Source organism: Protopterus annectens, chromosome 5.part1, assembly GCF_019279795.1.
Source record: "Protopterus annectens isolate FY-2018-M chromosome 5.part1, PAN1.0, whole genome shotgun sequence".
Classification (NCBI taxonomy): Eukaryota; Metazoa; Chordata; order Ceratodontiformes; family Protopteridae; genus Protopterus; species Protopterus annectens.
The window spans coordinates 565800272-565816391 of NC_056736.1; the positions used below are offsets into that span (position 1 = coordinate 565800272).

The window sequence follows — 16120 nt, forward strand, 5'->3', positions numbered from 1 at the left end:
AAGGGTTTCTTCTTCAGCCGAAACCATGCCTTCTCCCGAGGCCCTAACCTGGTAGAACGGCCTGAATCCAACCTTCTGTGGTTCTCAGGAATTATCAGACCCCATTCCCTGGATATTTCACCCCTACGTGGAGCCTAGGCTCCTGCACCCTGTCTTAAGGCCTTTGCCAGGGCTAAAGCAGCCAAAGCTTCAAAAACTCTGCCTGCCAAACCCCTCACACAGGCCCAGCACTAGTTCAAATGCTTTTTTGGCAGGGATCTCTTTTCTTTAATTGGGATCCCAGCCTCATCCAGACAGGGCCTCTCCCACCTCCAGAAAAGAGGCCTAGAGCAGAGCCCCTGAGCCAGTTCCACTGATGATTCCTCTGATGACTCAAAACATACAGACCCCAGAGGCTTATTCTCCTTATGAAGACTCTGATGCTGAAGATCCATTCCTTCAGCCTCTCCACCTGAGGAATTTTCCTTTGGGGAAACCTTGCATGCTATGAGGGAACAATTTAAATGGCAGGGCCAAGATTTCTCAGACTCCAGAAAAGGCTTGGGAACCTTTCTCATTTGCCACAACATAGGCCTTTAGCTATACCTCCAGTTCTTTCTGTTGTAGATGATGCATTTAATGATGCTTGCACTGCTCCTGATTCTTACCTCCGGCCCTGCTAAGCCCGATAGGTTCTACAGGGTCCCGGACACTCATCACCATTTATACAAGGCCCCTTTTTGCAGATCCAGAGACTATCTCCCAGGGCCTAAAGCTGTAGCAGCTACTTCTACTAAAACCCTCCCTCTGAAAGGGAATCCAGGTCCTTAGAGAGATGGGGTAAAAAGTTTACACCTCTGCTACTCTTTTCAGCTAGAGCTTTGAACTGTCAATTTCATATGATTCAATATCAAGAGTTTATGCTTGACCAGTTAACTAAAAAGCTGTCCTCTGATGAATCTTTAGATAAAAAAAATGTTCAGAAATGGTACATAACATACAGCAGGTTAGTAACCATTCTTTAAAATGTGGCTATGATGCACTGGAGGCTTCCTTTAGATCAGCCATGACTGGCACAGTTATCAGGAGGCATGCATGGTTGAAAGAACAGGCATTACCAGACCATGTCAAATCAAAGCTTTTAGATGCCCATGGACAAGGTCAATTTATTTGGTTCCCCCGCTCAGCAGGTACTAAAAATGGAAGAGAAGGCAAAATCTGTACAAACAGTGAAAGATTTCTTACAGGTTCAACCTCCAAGGTTTAGCAGGAACTGGCCTCCAAGAATTGGTCCTTTCCAGACTCCTCTAAGACACAGAGAGGCAGGAATAGGCGCTCAGAGGCAGAAACCAATCCAGGGGTGCCTACAGGGACGCCAGTGGCAAGGTAACAACCAGCGAGGCACGACCAGCCACCACCACTACAACAACAATCACAGTGACTTGGTGGCACCTACCAGGGAACAACTAGAAGCACCCTTAGGCGGAAAGCTAGCCTTATTTTCAAAAACTGGCATTGCATCACAAGAAAAATGGATTTTGCAAACTATAGACCAAGGTTACAGGTTCCATTTCCATACTCTACCAGGAAGAGAGGAATGCCAAACCTACCACCAAATCAAAGGCAGAAGCTCTAAACAAATATCTCAGCTATTAAGATGAGAGCTGTGGAAAAGGTACCATCTATGGAGCAAGGAAAGGATTTTACTCCAGACTCTTCCTGGTACCAAGAAAAGAAAACAAATGGAGACCTATTCTAGACCTGTCCGCTTTAAACACATTCCTCATTGTTCCAAAATTCAAAATGCTGACCCTACAGCAGCTTCTTCCCATGCTGGGCAAGGAGTCTTGGCTGGTAACTCTAGATCTCAAGGAGGCATACCTGCCCGCCCCCATACGACCAATTGCAGAAGATACCTCAGATTTCTTGCAGGATCAGAGCATTATCAATTCTCAGCATTGCCCTTTGGCTTATCTACTGCGCCCAGAGTATTCACGAAATGCCTGGCATCAGTAATTGCTCATTGCAGACTTCAGGGAATCCAAATTTATCCCTACCTGGACGACTGCCTGATACAAGCGGACAACAAAACAAGCTAACAGAAGACTTACAAAGAGTCATTTACCTGCTCAAGCCCTGGGATATACAGTCAATATAAAAAGTCAAGGCTGATACCATCCCAAAGAATAACCTTTCTGGGTGCAGAGCTGGACACATCAAAACAAATGGCATTCCTAACTGCAGAAAAGAAAGAGCAACTACCTCTACTTCTTGGCATTAACAAAGCAGAACCATCTAACAGCAAGAAAAGTACTGCAAGCCTTGGGCTTCATGGCATCCTGCATAATCTGGTCCCTCATGCCAGACTGCATATGAGAAAGCTACAGTGGTACCTAAAGAATTTATGGTCTCAACACAAGCACAGCCTAGAAACCAAAATTCCAATAATCCCATGCCTGAAGCAAGAGTTCCTATGGTGGGCTCAGGCCTGTCAATCAAACACAGGATTGCCCTTCTGCAGTCAACCAAGCCAAACCATCACACAGACCTCAGACCGGTTGGGGGACACATGCTGGACAAGTGCATACAAGGCTTATGGACTCAAGACCAGCTGCACCTACATAAATCTAAAGGAAATGCTGGCAGTAAAATGGCAATCCAGTCATTCAGACCATTTCTCCAAGAAGGCCAGTTGATGATAAGGACAGACAACACCACAGTTATGTGGTACATCAACAAACAGGGAGGCACACATTCATACCTATGCGGATGGCACTGGACCTATGGATGTGCTCTGAGCTACAACATTCAGTTACAGCAATTTTGTACCGCTGGACACATGGGGGTCCCTTTAAACCCCATTTCCATAACCCCTTTTCAGCACTTTTTTTTTCCCTCCAAAGTCCGGTTTTTCCTCTAATCTCCGGAGGTACCCCAAGACCTTGGAGTTCCACGTTTCTGAGTATCACCCTTATCAATTCTCAGAAAGCCTCTCGGGTGGGTTGCAGAATGATTCTCATTGCTCCATTCTGGCCTCGACAGATCTGGTTCCCCTTCCTAAGGTCTCACTCGGTGAATCCTCCTTGGATTCTAGATCCCATCCCGGATCTGATATCCCATCCATCTGCATTCCTCCTCCGAACCTGGACAACCTGAAGCTGACCCGCTTGGCTGCTCCAGTTCCACTCTTGATAAGGACTCGGTATTTCTTCACCTGTAAAGGCTATTTTGGTGGTGGCTCATAAACCATCCACTAGAAAGGTTTACGAAGCAAATGGAAACGTTTCTCTTTGTGGGCGGAGGCGGCAAGGCCTGAATCCTTCACGGTTCCTCTCCCTTTGGTGCTTGACTTTCCTAACCACTCTCTTTACTTGATGGTGCCAGCAGTTCCACAGTCAAAGTTCAACTGGCGGCAATTTCTCACTATCACATTGGCCATGACTCTAATCCTCTTATGTCAGCCAAATTGTGTAAAATATTTCTTAAAGGTACTTTTCTTCTCAGGCCCCCTATAAAACAAGCAATAGTTCCTCCTTGGGACCTTTCTTTGGTCCTACAGGCCTTGACCGCTCCTCCTATCGAGCCAGCGGCTACGGTGGATCTCAAATTCTTGTCCTACAAGACAGCCTTTTTGGTAGCCATTACATCAGCCAAGAGAGTTTCTGAACTTCAAGCTTTATCAGCTAAACCTCCTTACTTGATATTTCATCCGGACCGTGTCTCCCTCAGGACCAACCCGTCCTTCCTTCCTAAAATCGCTTCTGAAGCAAACAACAATCAATCAATTAACCTCCCTGTTTTCTTCCCTAAATATGAAAACAAAGGTGAATATAAGCTACATTCACTAGATGTTCACAGGCAACTTAGATTTTATCTGAACAGGACAGCTGGTCATAGGCAATCCGACCAGCTGTTTATTTCCTTTACAAAATTCAATTTGGGCAAGCCAATCTCTAAAGTTTCTCTGTCCCGCTGGATTTCACAGTGCATTTTATTGGCTTATCAAGCTTCAGGAAGGCCCGCACCGGAGGTGTTCATGCCCATTCAACCCGGTCAGTATCTACCTCGGCAGCCTTCAAGGCTAGGATTCCTCTAGATGATATTTGTGCAGCAGCCACGTGGGCGTCATCTCATACGTTTATTTCCCACTATAAGTTGGATCTTGCATCTAGGGGTAGAGCATCCTTTGGCTCATGGTGCTCGGAATATCCTTCCATGATGGCCGCCCAAGATTCAGGTAGCTGGGGACTCTGTCCCACAGGTTGCAGACAAATGAATATCCTACTTCAGATTTAGAAGTTATGTACTCACCATAACGTTCCATCTGAGTAGGTGTATTCATTGTCTGTAACTCATCCCGCCTCCTATCCCTGGCCTTTCAGTTTCCTGCATATTCTTTGTTACCCTTTTTAGGGTATTGTTGCTTTGGCAAACTCGATCTGAGGTCATGAGGGTAGAGCAGGGCATTATGGGTGAGGGGAGGAGCTGAGAGCTTGGATCCATAGCTGGAAAACCATGCCGGTTCGGATCCGATATCGGATCCATATCCCACAGGTTGCAGACAAATGAATACACCTACTCAGATGGAACGTTATGGTGAGTACATAACTTCTAATTTATCGATGGAAGACTGGAACCCGTTGCCTTCTGTGAAGTCATCACCACTCTTTGTAGCACCTTTCTTTCTATAACTGTGCAGCTTCCAGACCCCACACTGTGAAGTTGCAGGTGAGGATGCTGTCTGCTACACCTGTGTAGAAGGTGGAGCAGATATGAGGAGGAAGATTAGCTTTTTTCAACCTTCTTAAAAAGTGGAGGCATTGGTGTGCTTTTCTTGAGCCTGTTGGCTGGTGTTTCCTGACCACAAGAGATCTGTGTACACCCCGGAATTTTGTACTCTTAACCCTCTCCACGCTCTCACCATTGATCCTGAGCTCTGGGTGGTTTGTTTGGCTTTTCCTGAAGTCGATCATCTCTTTGGTCTTGCTTACATTTAGGTCAGAGTTGTTCCTCTCGCACCAGCTGATCAGAGATGCCACCTCCTCTCTCTACTCCCTTTCATCCTCATTTGTGATGAGCCCCACGACTGTCGTGTCCTCAGCAAACTTGATGAGATGGTTGGACTTGTGTTTAGTTTAGCAGTTGTGGGTCAGGATGGTGAATAAAAGTGGGCTAAGAACACATTCCTGTTGAACCCCAGTGGTAATCATGATGCACTTTAATGTGTTTTTACCTGAACAACACCATCTGTGGTGTCTCAATCAGGAAAACTAGGATCCAGTTGCAGAGATGTTTACTGATTCCTAAGTGTGCCAGTTTTATTATGAGCTACATTGGTACCACTGTATTAAATGCAGAGCTGAAGTCTATGAACAGCATCCTCACATAGTTGTCTTTGCCCACTAAGTGCTCTAGGGAGAGGTGTAGTGCTACTGATATGGCATCAGCCGTCTATCAATTAGCTCTGTACACAAACTGCAGAGGGTCAAAATTAGGAGTTAGGCATGATGAAAGATGTTTTTTTGATCAGTCGCTCAAAACATTTGATAACAGTGAATGTCAGAGCGATTAGTCTGTAGTAGTTTGGGCTGGAGGGAGTGGTTTTCTTGGGTAGTGGGATGATGTTGGTTTTCTTGTAGCATGAAGGGTACTTTTGCCATGGCAAGAGAGGTGTTAAATATTTCCTTGAGCACTGTGCATAGTTGATTAGCACAGCCTTTTAACATCTTGCTCAGAATGTTGTCTGGCTCAGCAGCCTGCCTGGGGTTCACTCTCCTTGGCTGTCTTCTTACCTTCTCTGTGCTAAGGCTGAATACTGCATTCTTGTCATCAGTGAGTAGCTTTAGTGCAAACCTATTGTTTCTTTCCTCAACTCTACCAAAGAGGATCTTCAAACTGTCTAGGAATTTGATGCTGTCCTCACACTGTGCTGACCTGATTTTGTAGTCTGTGATCTCCTGTATGTATTGCCATAATGTGACATCCATTTCAGCTATTTCCAAGTCTGCAGCAGTGATTCTGTTCAGTCAGTTGTGCTTTCCTTTGCTGAATTCTGGTGTTTGCAGGTTTCTTTGACAGCTTCTAGTGAAAATTAGTGAAGATGTTCCATTGTAGATTAAACAGTGGGTAAATGCTTAAGAAGTTGGTGAGTTATAGTTAGTGACTGACTGAGGAAGCTACATCTGCCTTTCTGAGGAATGTTAAAAAAAAAAAAAAAAGTATTACTGGAGCATCTTACTCAGTTGCTCCCAGTTTGGCAGTTTCGGCATTGAAAGATTTTTCTGCTGCCACACTTGGCCACACGCAGGCATAATACAGCCATGGAAGCCACATTTTTGTTTTACCTAAACTAAAGGGATTCTGTTATTTATTCTGAAAAACTGGCTAAAAATAATTAGACTACTGCTGTACTGAAGCTGCCCTTGGGTATATGGGGACTGCCTCATTAAATATTCATTTATCACACACAAGCAGTGTTTGGACATGTAGGGTGCTGCAAATGTGTATTATTTTGGAGCGCATATGTGCTTACATTTAGGAACTAATCTCCTACTGATGCGTGCATGATTTCATCTTGTTTTATCTTTAATTTGCACAAAGTATCTTTTGTACATTTTACATCAGCGTGCATCACAAGTAGTAATTTCTGTTGTGACATCTGTATTTTAGAAGCAAGTGTGCTAGTATTTGCCTTTTTTTCAGCCACCTATGTCTACTTTTCGTGTTCTCACTGCTGTAATTGGAAAAATCTTCACTGCTGTACTGTAGTACTCATTTTGTAGCATTCAGCCAAGCACATTGCTTTTATACAGATTAATTTTCATTTATTTTTAATTTTGCAGCAGACATTGGCCTGTTCCATTCTTACTGCACTGTTGAGTGAATTCTCAAGTTCTAGTAAGACTAGCAACATCGGACTCAGCATGGAGTTCCATGGTAACTGTAAAAGACTGTTTCAGGTAATCTGCAGAGTGCATGCACGTCTTATTTTTCGTTGTTTGGTGCTTTCATGTACGTTTGTATTCCATTATCTTAACTTTGAACTGTTGTCACTGTAAGCAGCAAGTCTTAACTCTCACTAGAGAAGCTGCAGTAGTTTAGGACATTTCTTTTTATTGCTGTATGGTCAGGGTCATGCTAGTATCACAATAGCTTAGGTAATCACTTGTAGCATGCAAGTCCAGTATGAATAGCGCTGACATGCACATAAGTCCGTTCTTTTCACCTTTTCAGAACTGTTGGTCCTTATTTTTTTCTGATCTGAGATTTCTTTGAAGGTAAAGTTTTTTTTTCCCCTCGTAGGTTATTTCATTTTAGGTAGACAACATTCAACAGAAGTTTAAAACATCAGCAGTCTTTTGCGTTGAGGGCATGTATTCCCCATCAAAGTCAAATCAGTAAATACGTTTGTGGAGGGCAAGGCCTCTAAAGACTTGCATCTTTTTTTTTTTAAATTCATATTCTTGTGAACAGTGGCAATTTAATAGTGCTACAAACTGGAAGGCGCCTTTGTCATATCCAACTGAAAAGAATGTTACACAAGTTTGAACAACTGCCAAAAACTCAAAAAACAATCCTAATGAACCTTGAGAAGTCAGATAACTCGAAAGAAATAAGAAAGGAGGAAAAAAACTGAGGTAAAGAAGGCAGTCATACAAAAAAAAAAAAAAATCCTCCTGCAAGTCAGAAGACTCATCTTCTGACACCCCCATTTCAAATGTTTAAGTCTGTTATAAAGGCAGCCATTAAGGCTCTCCTGAAATTGTTGATGAGAAATAGAGTTGCCAGTGATGCAGATACAAGTCTCTGCAATGTAACGCTTCTTCAGGAGAATCCTCCTTGACAGCAGGATTCATAAGGTTAGTCTGCTGAAACACCCGCTTTTAAATATTTACCATTACTGATAGTGGAACTGATGATATATGCATCATTGCTTGCACCTTCTTTGCCAGTTTTGAATCCAGGTCAACTCTGAGCGAGTCTAAGGTCTTCAACAGAGACATATTTTTCTTGTGTTTTCTTTGGCATCCCTAATCTCTGGCAGGCACTGAGCCCCCACCTGCAATTCACACGTTCCCCCTTCTTACCAATACTAGGGACACTGTGCATAAAGATACAACTCTGGGATTATCAGCTGTCCTACTGCAGAGTCTGGAGATGTTTTTTTCTTCTGGTTTCAATCCTTCTCTTTGATCAAGAGGCACAGTACATTGCCTTCTGTGCCAGGCTGCATTTAGACTTGTGCTTCTACATGTGAGCTGTTCAAAGCTAGTGGTGGCACTAACCATGACCTGGTTTACACCACTGTTCCCACCTTTCCTGCACAGAGACTTTAGATGCAGTTCAGTCCACAGTTGTTGCAATGAGACTTGTGCCAACCCCATAGTATAAATAAGTGTCCAAGCAAAAAAATATTTTCCCTTTGAATAGAGCTAAAGGGAAGGGGAGGTTGGGAGGATAAAAGGAAAGTGTTGTAGAAGGTGAAAGTTGGGAGGAAATCTATGGTAAGGCAGGTATAGGACTAGCTCTTCAAATTCAGTACATAAAAAGAGGTATGTGGAATGGAGAGCAGCAAAAATGTCTGAAATCAAATAATATCACAGTTACAAAGCCAGATGGCTAGAAAGCGTCTCTTTAAGAATCATTTGTGAATAATTGCCTGATACGTGTCTGTGTCTATGGTAGATTATTCCATAACTTAGCCATTTTACAATAAGAGGAATAGTCTGCAGATTGAATAGTGTTGATATAAATGTCAGGTGCTTTAGGAGTAAAAGAGCAGTTGAAGGCATCATTCCAGGATGTTTGAGTGCAAGGCAGTCAATGTGGATAACACAGGGAGCTGTTCACATTAGTCATGTGTAGATTATACTTAAGTTCTAGCTACTGACTGTTCTTAAGTGAGGTGCAGGGTCTGATACCAAAGTTTTTCTTTCAGAAAATACATCTTCTGTTGACCATGTCTGACCCCCAGGATATCAGACCTTTTTCAAACTCTCATCTGTGGGGGAAACTCTTTATCTGAAATTTAACAAGGATCAGATGTCTCCTTACCTTCATGTTGTCCTGTCCGGGAAACTATATGTGTTCTTTCAAAATGACCGATTGCTTGTTAGGAATAACCACCCATTTCCTCATTGAAGCAGTGTTGGAGGTATTCTTACGCTAGTCTAATATCCATTTTTTTTCTGTGCAGAGGTGAAAACCAGGGGAGGTCAAACCTTACACATTAGATCTGTACCATCAGCTCATGTTTGTGATGCGAGTACATGATTTTTAGGAATTTTGACCAACTATTTACAGTGGAACCTCATTAATACGCAGCAGGCAGGAGTAAATATTTTGGGACTGTGTAATAACGCTACGTGTACAAATGAAATGGCATTCAAATATAGTGCTAGGTATTAAAACATGCGGACACTGAAAATCACTGGGAGAAATTTGATTTCAGTGCATTTCAATAGACGCTAAGCAACCCAAGACTACAGTACACATTTAAATCGTGAACGCCTAATGAAACATGCAGTCGCTGATAATCACCCAAAAAAAGTCAATGTTAAAATTATTCAACAGTAAAGTGCAACATAAAATAAAATGGCAATTCAAAGTAGTAAAGTACTTTATTCAAATGTACCACGTTAAGTAAGTGCATCTGACAAGACAAACGCAGCAAGACCTTTGAGAACAACCCAGACCAATGGCAATTTAAAACAATTCTCAGCTGGAGTGCCTTCTGTGTGGAGTCTGCATGTCCTCCCCGTGGTAGAGTGGTGTTCGAAAGACATGCGTAAATGGGCGTGCCTTCGTTGAAGGTTGGGTGTCAAGCTGGCACCTTGGCATTGTACAAATCTACTGCCAATCATTAGCGGACCGGAGTTCCGCTGTGGGGACCCCTAACCAGGAAAAGCCGAAATAAGAGCAACAGTAAAGTTGCTTTACAGTAATCAGATGTACCACATGTTTACTACTGTAAGTGGATCTAGCATGACACAAACAGCAAGACGTTTGATAATCCAGTCCAACAACATTTGATGTCCTTCTATTCATATGCTGCTGTATTCATGACATCTAGGAGTTTGCCTCTGGTGAACTCTCATACATCCGGCCATTATGCAAAAGTTAAATGCTACCACTAGGGTAAGCATGATGTCCTGCGCCTCTCTCTGACGTCTGTCATAAATGGAATTCTGGTATAAAGCGGGTGTCTGCACGCACCTTCAGAACTTTTCTGCTGCCTGTGTGACTGACAGTTCTAGATGTTGCTATGACCGACATCTGAGAGAGGTGTGCAGGACGTTGCAAGCACCCTAGCAGTAGCATTTAACTTTTGTATAATGGCTGGACGTACAGGAGTTCACCAGAGGCAAAGTTCCCTGATGTTATGGATACAGCAGCATATAGAAGAGAAGGACATCTAAGGTTATGGTAAGTTCTTACACAGCAGTACTTTTCCTTGAAAGTACTACAGTAGGCAATGAAATACTCTTATCTGCAGCAGATAAACAGCGGGTATGCTAGTGCTACTTACAGTACTGTACTGCATTGTGCCGTAGAAGTCAAGCACAATGGAAACCAAGCATACATTGAGCAACACAGTAAAACTCTGCAATAAATGAGCAAAGTACAGTAAACCAGAAAAAAGTAATTCACAAAGTGGAGATACTGTAAACAAAAAACACCACGAAACAGCATACTAAATAAACAAACTCTGCACCGGTAAGCTCAGAAGAATTTTAATAGAGTTTTAGCACTTTCATTCATACATCCACATAGATATATTTTTCGCCCCCCCCCCCCTTTTTTTTATTATTATCTCAACAAACAAGTAACACAGACAGAACTCCTTAGCCTCATATGAAAGCTCTCAGGTAGATGAGTGTAATGCTGATGATAGTATGTATGTAACTTGAGTGGTTGCTGAGATATTGTGAGTTGCTTACAAAATATTACAAATGTAATAGTTACTATGACTTGTACATTTTGGTTTAAGAACCTGAAGAATACTACCACTATAAAAAGAGCTTGTCCTGAAGTTTGTCATTTATACTTATTTCATAATCCCTATGGTTTCAGAAATATGAACATTTGTTTGAACTGTGAGGACATAATTTGATTGTCAAAAGGCATAGGCTCCGCCCTTTGGAAGTTGCATTGCAAACTTTTTGAGCTCCATTGGAATGAATGAGTTAAGTCAACCACGAATTGTTGATTCATTAATGTTTAATTTTCTAGGAACTTTGCTTGGGATTCGCCATTATGAATCCGCTCCACTGCTGCTAAATTTTCATCAGCAATGTAATTTCATTTGCGCTTACCTTTCTCCATTACTGTAGTCCTATTAATGACATTACAGTTACTGGAATAAATGAAATACAGTATTGTACTATATAGTGAAATGCAGTACTGTACATCTCAACAGTATTGCCGTCAAACTGCAAAGAAATCTTACCTTTTAGTTGGCAAGGATGGTCCTTCATCCACATGGCCACATAGGTAATACAGTAAGTTAGATATTTCTATAACGCTGCTAATAATGCCAGAGCATCAGGTGATGTCTTGGTAACTATTTGCCATTGAAGTACATGTACAGTAAGGACATACTGTACCGCTCTAACCCTTTTTAATTCCACGCACTAATTTTGCGACCACAGGAGACCAGATTTTTCTGTGTATTAACTGGGACCGTGTGCAAGTAAAGAGCATATTAAAGTTCCACTGTCCCTCTCTTACTAATGGGCTGCAAGTTCTACAGTTGCCAAGCAAACTATTTTTAAGTAGATTGCTTAACTGCATTATATGTGATTGTCAGACTGTGAACTACCCTTTGGAAAATGGTGCTGTTTCAATCCTCAACTCCACTTGAGACTTTGGTGGTTCCAGTCTAAAAAAAAAAAGTTTTCATTGGGGATATTTGTGATATTTTCATTTGGTTATTGGGTTGCACCTTATGAAAATACTGGTTCTTGGACCATGAGAGCTAGACCTGGATGGTCTTTAGTACCTTGTTACTTCAGGGCTCAGCTTTCTGGTTGCCCCTCTGTTTAGTGGGTGCTGTTCTTTGTTAGTTGGCAAGTGTAATTTTTGTATCCTTGTAAACAGTGCCGTTTTCAAACTTTATTGTTCTTCCTTGACTTGCAGGAAAGTGATCTCTGTAAGAGGTTGAGAGAGCTGCAGAGTTTAGGAAGTGCCTGATTCAGTACTGTTAGCCCCAGCACTTAAAAACCTATCTGTCAAAATCACAAGTAAATTTTACCTATAGCAAATTGAAAGCACCCCTTCTGCATCCTGATTGCTGTATCGTGAAGTAGGAGGATACTCTGAAGTACTGCATTGTTAGAAATAGTTTATATTCCCTATTTTTACAGCAAAATGCTAGCTGTTTTGAAGATCTCTGTTGCATTCCTTGGAATCTCATCAGTTGTCCCAACTTACCTTTGCCTGTAATGCGTAATTATGTGCACATATCCTCTAGTTTTGTGTTTGCTTAGTCTGCATTGTCACAAATTGCAGTCAGTGACTTACTATTCTGTGACTTGGTAGATGAATTAGAAAGTTATAAATTTGTTTTTTTTTTTTTTTTAGTAGTAAATTAGCACTGATGATAAGGCTATGTGCCATTAATGAGCTGCTTCCCATAGTCCAGGGCTTGACTCACACAGCAGTTGGGAAAGTGGCTAGCTACTTTTCGGTACAAGACATGGTCAAATAGACTACAGTATTTGTGAAGTTTAGCCTCTAGTGGAGTAGATTAAATGTTCTCTACATACTTTGGTTCAGGTTCAATGTTTTAAGTATTTTTTTGTATCATAGTTACTAATTTATAGTTGTAGATATTGATTTGGGTATATTCTGTTACAGTGGAATGAACTGAAAAAATATTTGCTGTTTGTGTTATAGCACAATGATTCCTAAAATACTTTTCACACAGCAGATGGTGTGGGAGAGGCTGAGTGGTTTTGTATCTGGCAGTGGTGACTGGGCATTGTCAAGCAATAACCACAAGTAAAACATTTCCACACAATAGGTATCCTTATTAGTTAAGACTCTGCATCTATGTTGAGTACTTTCCATGGTTGTTCTATGGTCTAGGACCATGTTTTTTGCCTCGCTCACCCTTTCCCAAATCCAGTAAGATGAAGTTCATTGCAGTATGCATTGTGCAAGGAAAATAGCGTCAATACATTGTTTTTATTACTGACAAAGGTATCTTAAATTAGTTAATTGGTTTTAGTGTCTCCATTTATCTTGGGTAATCTGGTTGAGATATTTGGGAGCTTTTTTTACTAGAGAATGCATGTTTGTGTTGGATTGTTTTCCAGGTGTTCTAATTATGTATTGTTGAAAAAGGAAGGGAGACATGGGTTGTACAGACCCATTTTAGCCATGACCAGAAAAGAAACATAAAGATGGCTTAGGACCATTACATCTTCCTGCACTTGTATGACTTGAGACTGGCAGAACTATCAGTTTAGCATTCAAAGCTTTCCCAGGGTACAGAATTCCTCATCTTTACCCGTAATCCATTGTGCAGAAGACCCTTCTCCAGATATCTCTTATCTATCTTAAAATCCAGACATATTATTAAATGACTCCAAATATTTGTTTTTGGTTTTCAGAGTTTCAGGTGAATTTTTCTGTTTCTCACATGGATCGTGATGCTTCCATTTTATCGGGTCTCCTGATGACTTCTGGTCATGGAACATCCTAACATTCTTGGTGTGGGCCACTGTTGCAATCATAACATAAGGGGTCTGTGATGCAGTTTTATTCCAATATCTACCGTGCTTTGAGCTGAGCACCCTTCCCCTATGGCCAGGCTGATGGCAGATAACATTTGCTACTGCATTTTTTACTTTCTTTCCACATCGATGATTATATGAGAAGGATGCGTCTTTCTGTATTAGGAGACAGTCTATCCAAAAGGAAGAGGAAAGCCTCCCCACGAGAGATTCTGACGCTTCTGACTGTGAGGAGGAGGAGCTGGACTAAACATCACAGACCTCCCACTTGCGTATGACAGACGGGACAGTTTGGGGATAATTTTGCTGCCTGGAGGGAGCCATTCCAGTGACAGTCTCATGAGGGTGTTCATGGATGTCTTGGAAGATATTTTGCTAGAGCCAGACTCCAAACTTCCAAGAGACTTCTGATTGCTTTGATGGGGTGCAGGACCCTCATTTTGTTTGTACAAAAATCCAGTAGTCCCAGATACTGCTGAAGGAGCAAGACTATTTCCATTTCACAGTGGTTTGACAGATTTGATAAGAAAGTGCATATGTCAGCAGCCTTGGCCTTCAAGGATTTCATATGACAAACATTTTGAAATACCAAGAACATGTTCTCAATAATAGTTATGGGAGAATTGCAGAATGAAACCTTTAGAGCTTCTGCTCTGAACCATTTTCAGACTGCTTTACACAGGGGAAAACATGCCTTAAAATGTGGGTATAATGCTATGGATATGGCATCCAGGAATGCTGCTATGGGATCCATCATAAGGAGAGACTGCTGGCTGAGGGCCTGCTTCCTATTCGAGGATGTGAAGGCAGAAGTCCAGTGTTCCCTGAGATAAGGAATTGCTTTTCAGTCCCCTTACTACAGCATTTTCTTAAGACTGGAGGGGAAAAGGAGAACTTGTGGAGTCGGTGAAGCTTGTTACTCCATTCCAAAATACAGCAGAAATTACCTCTTCAAGCAAACACCATTGCTACTGAACGTAGAGCAGAGGTAAACAGCCAAATTATAAGGTCACACAGGGTATAAAATGACAGACTGACGGAAGCCTGGGACTCACCTCAGGTCCCTGAAGAGAGCATATGTAATTATACAAGCCTCCTTTCTCAGAATCTGCCAAACTTCCCAGGCTTACCCCCCCCCCCCCCCACCAACAGCTCAGCGGAGTAATGGGTTCTGTACATCTGCGGAGGTTGCAAAGTTCAGTTTGGAAACCTGTTTAGCATTTAACTCCAAAGCCATCAGGTCTGTAATTCATCAAAATGAGTTTTTAAATGCAGTGTTTCTCCTTTTTCTGTTCTGTAATCTTGAGTTAGTTTGTATACATTGAGAAAGTGTGAGGGGAGCAGCCTCCTAGCATGCCCATGGCATAATTTCACGTTTTGGGGGGGGTGCGTTTTTAAACTCATTTTGAAGAGAGGTATAGCCATGGTAATTTTGGAATCAGTAAAATGATGGGAAAACCTTCACTTTGTTTTATTTGAATGTGTTTACTGGGTTAGTGCATTGATTAGTTCTGATCCAATGTCATTCACAACCCGGGTCAAAAACATACCAGACATACAAAACAGATGAGCTCAAAAACACACAAGTGGCAATAAAGCAGTGCAATGGAAGAGTAATGGTTTGAGTACATAGTAAATCCAATGAATTAATTTACAATATGTGCACATTTTCAAAGCATTTGAGAAATTAGTCAGAGATGTGTAAAGTAGCAAAGGACCTTAATTGTTGAATTAAGAGTGGAGAAGAATTAAAGTATACTTAAATGATGTGACCTGAGAGATAACTGGTACATTTTGCTTCATTACTAATTGGGATTTCAGTAGAGAATGGAATTTGAAATAAGAGGGCAAGTCTTTAATTTCAGGTGTGAGGGACTCCCTTAGTTTCAGCCTGAGAACTGAGTGTGTGGTTTTGTGTTTTAGGGCCTGAATAGTTGAAGTGTTAGGTTACATGTTGGGGGGGGGTGTCATGTTAGTGAGGTTAAAAGAGGGCGTGGATGTTCATGTAAGAGTTTGAACAGTTTTGATCCTTGTACGGGTCTGTTCTCGAGTTACCTGGGAGCCAGTTCCCTTTTTTAGTCTTGTACACTGATTGTCATTTCTTGGACTGTAAGAAGTGTGTGCATATTTTGTTTTCTAGTGTTTGAATAATGGTGGAGTTTTCAGTAGAACCTACTGAGATGACAGGAAGGTTGAAATCTAGTTGAGGGAGTAGGATCCCTTTCCCTGTTGCAAATCTGGGGGAGTGAGAGAAAAGGGAAGATTTTTGTGCCTAAAAAAAAAAAAAAAGATTATTTTTACATGTATTATCAACATGCATGTGGAAGCTGAGTGAGGAGTCTAACCAGAAAGCAAGAAACTTAAGAGGAGGAAGAGATGATGGTTGTCATCATAGATTAAGG

General features: G+C 41.7%; 1 protein-coding gene across 1 annotated transcript in view; it reads left to right on the plus strand.

The window, feature by feature from the left end:
- The window catches only part of XPO4 (exportin 4), a 1500264-nt gene that overhangs the window by 221052 nt on the left and 1263092 nt on the right, over positions 1-16120 (plus strand). Inside the window, exon 3 of the mRNA XM_044073186.1 lies at positions 6822-6938. Coding sequence (XP_043929121.1) covers positions 6822-6938 — 117 coding nt within the window. The remainder of the gene's footprint in view (positions 1-6821; positions 6939-16120) is intronic.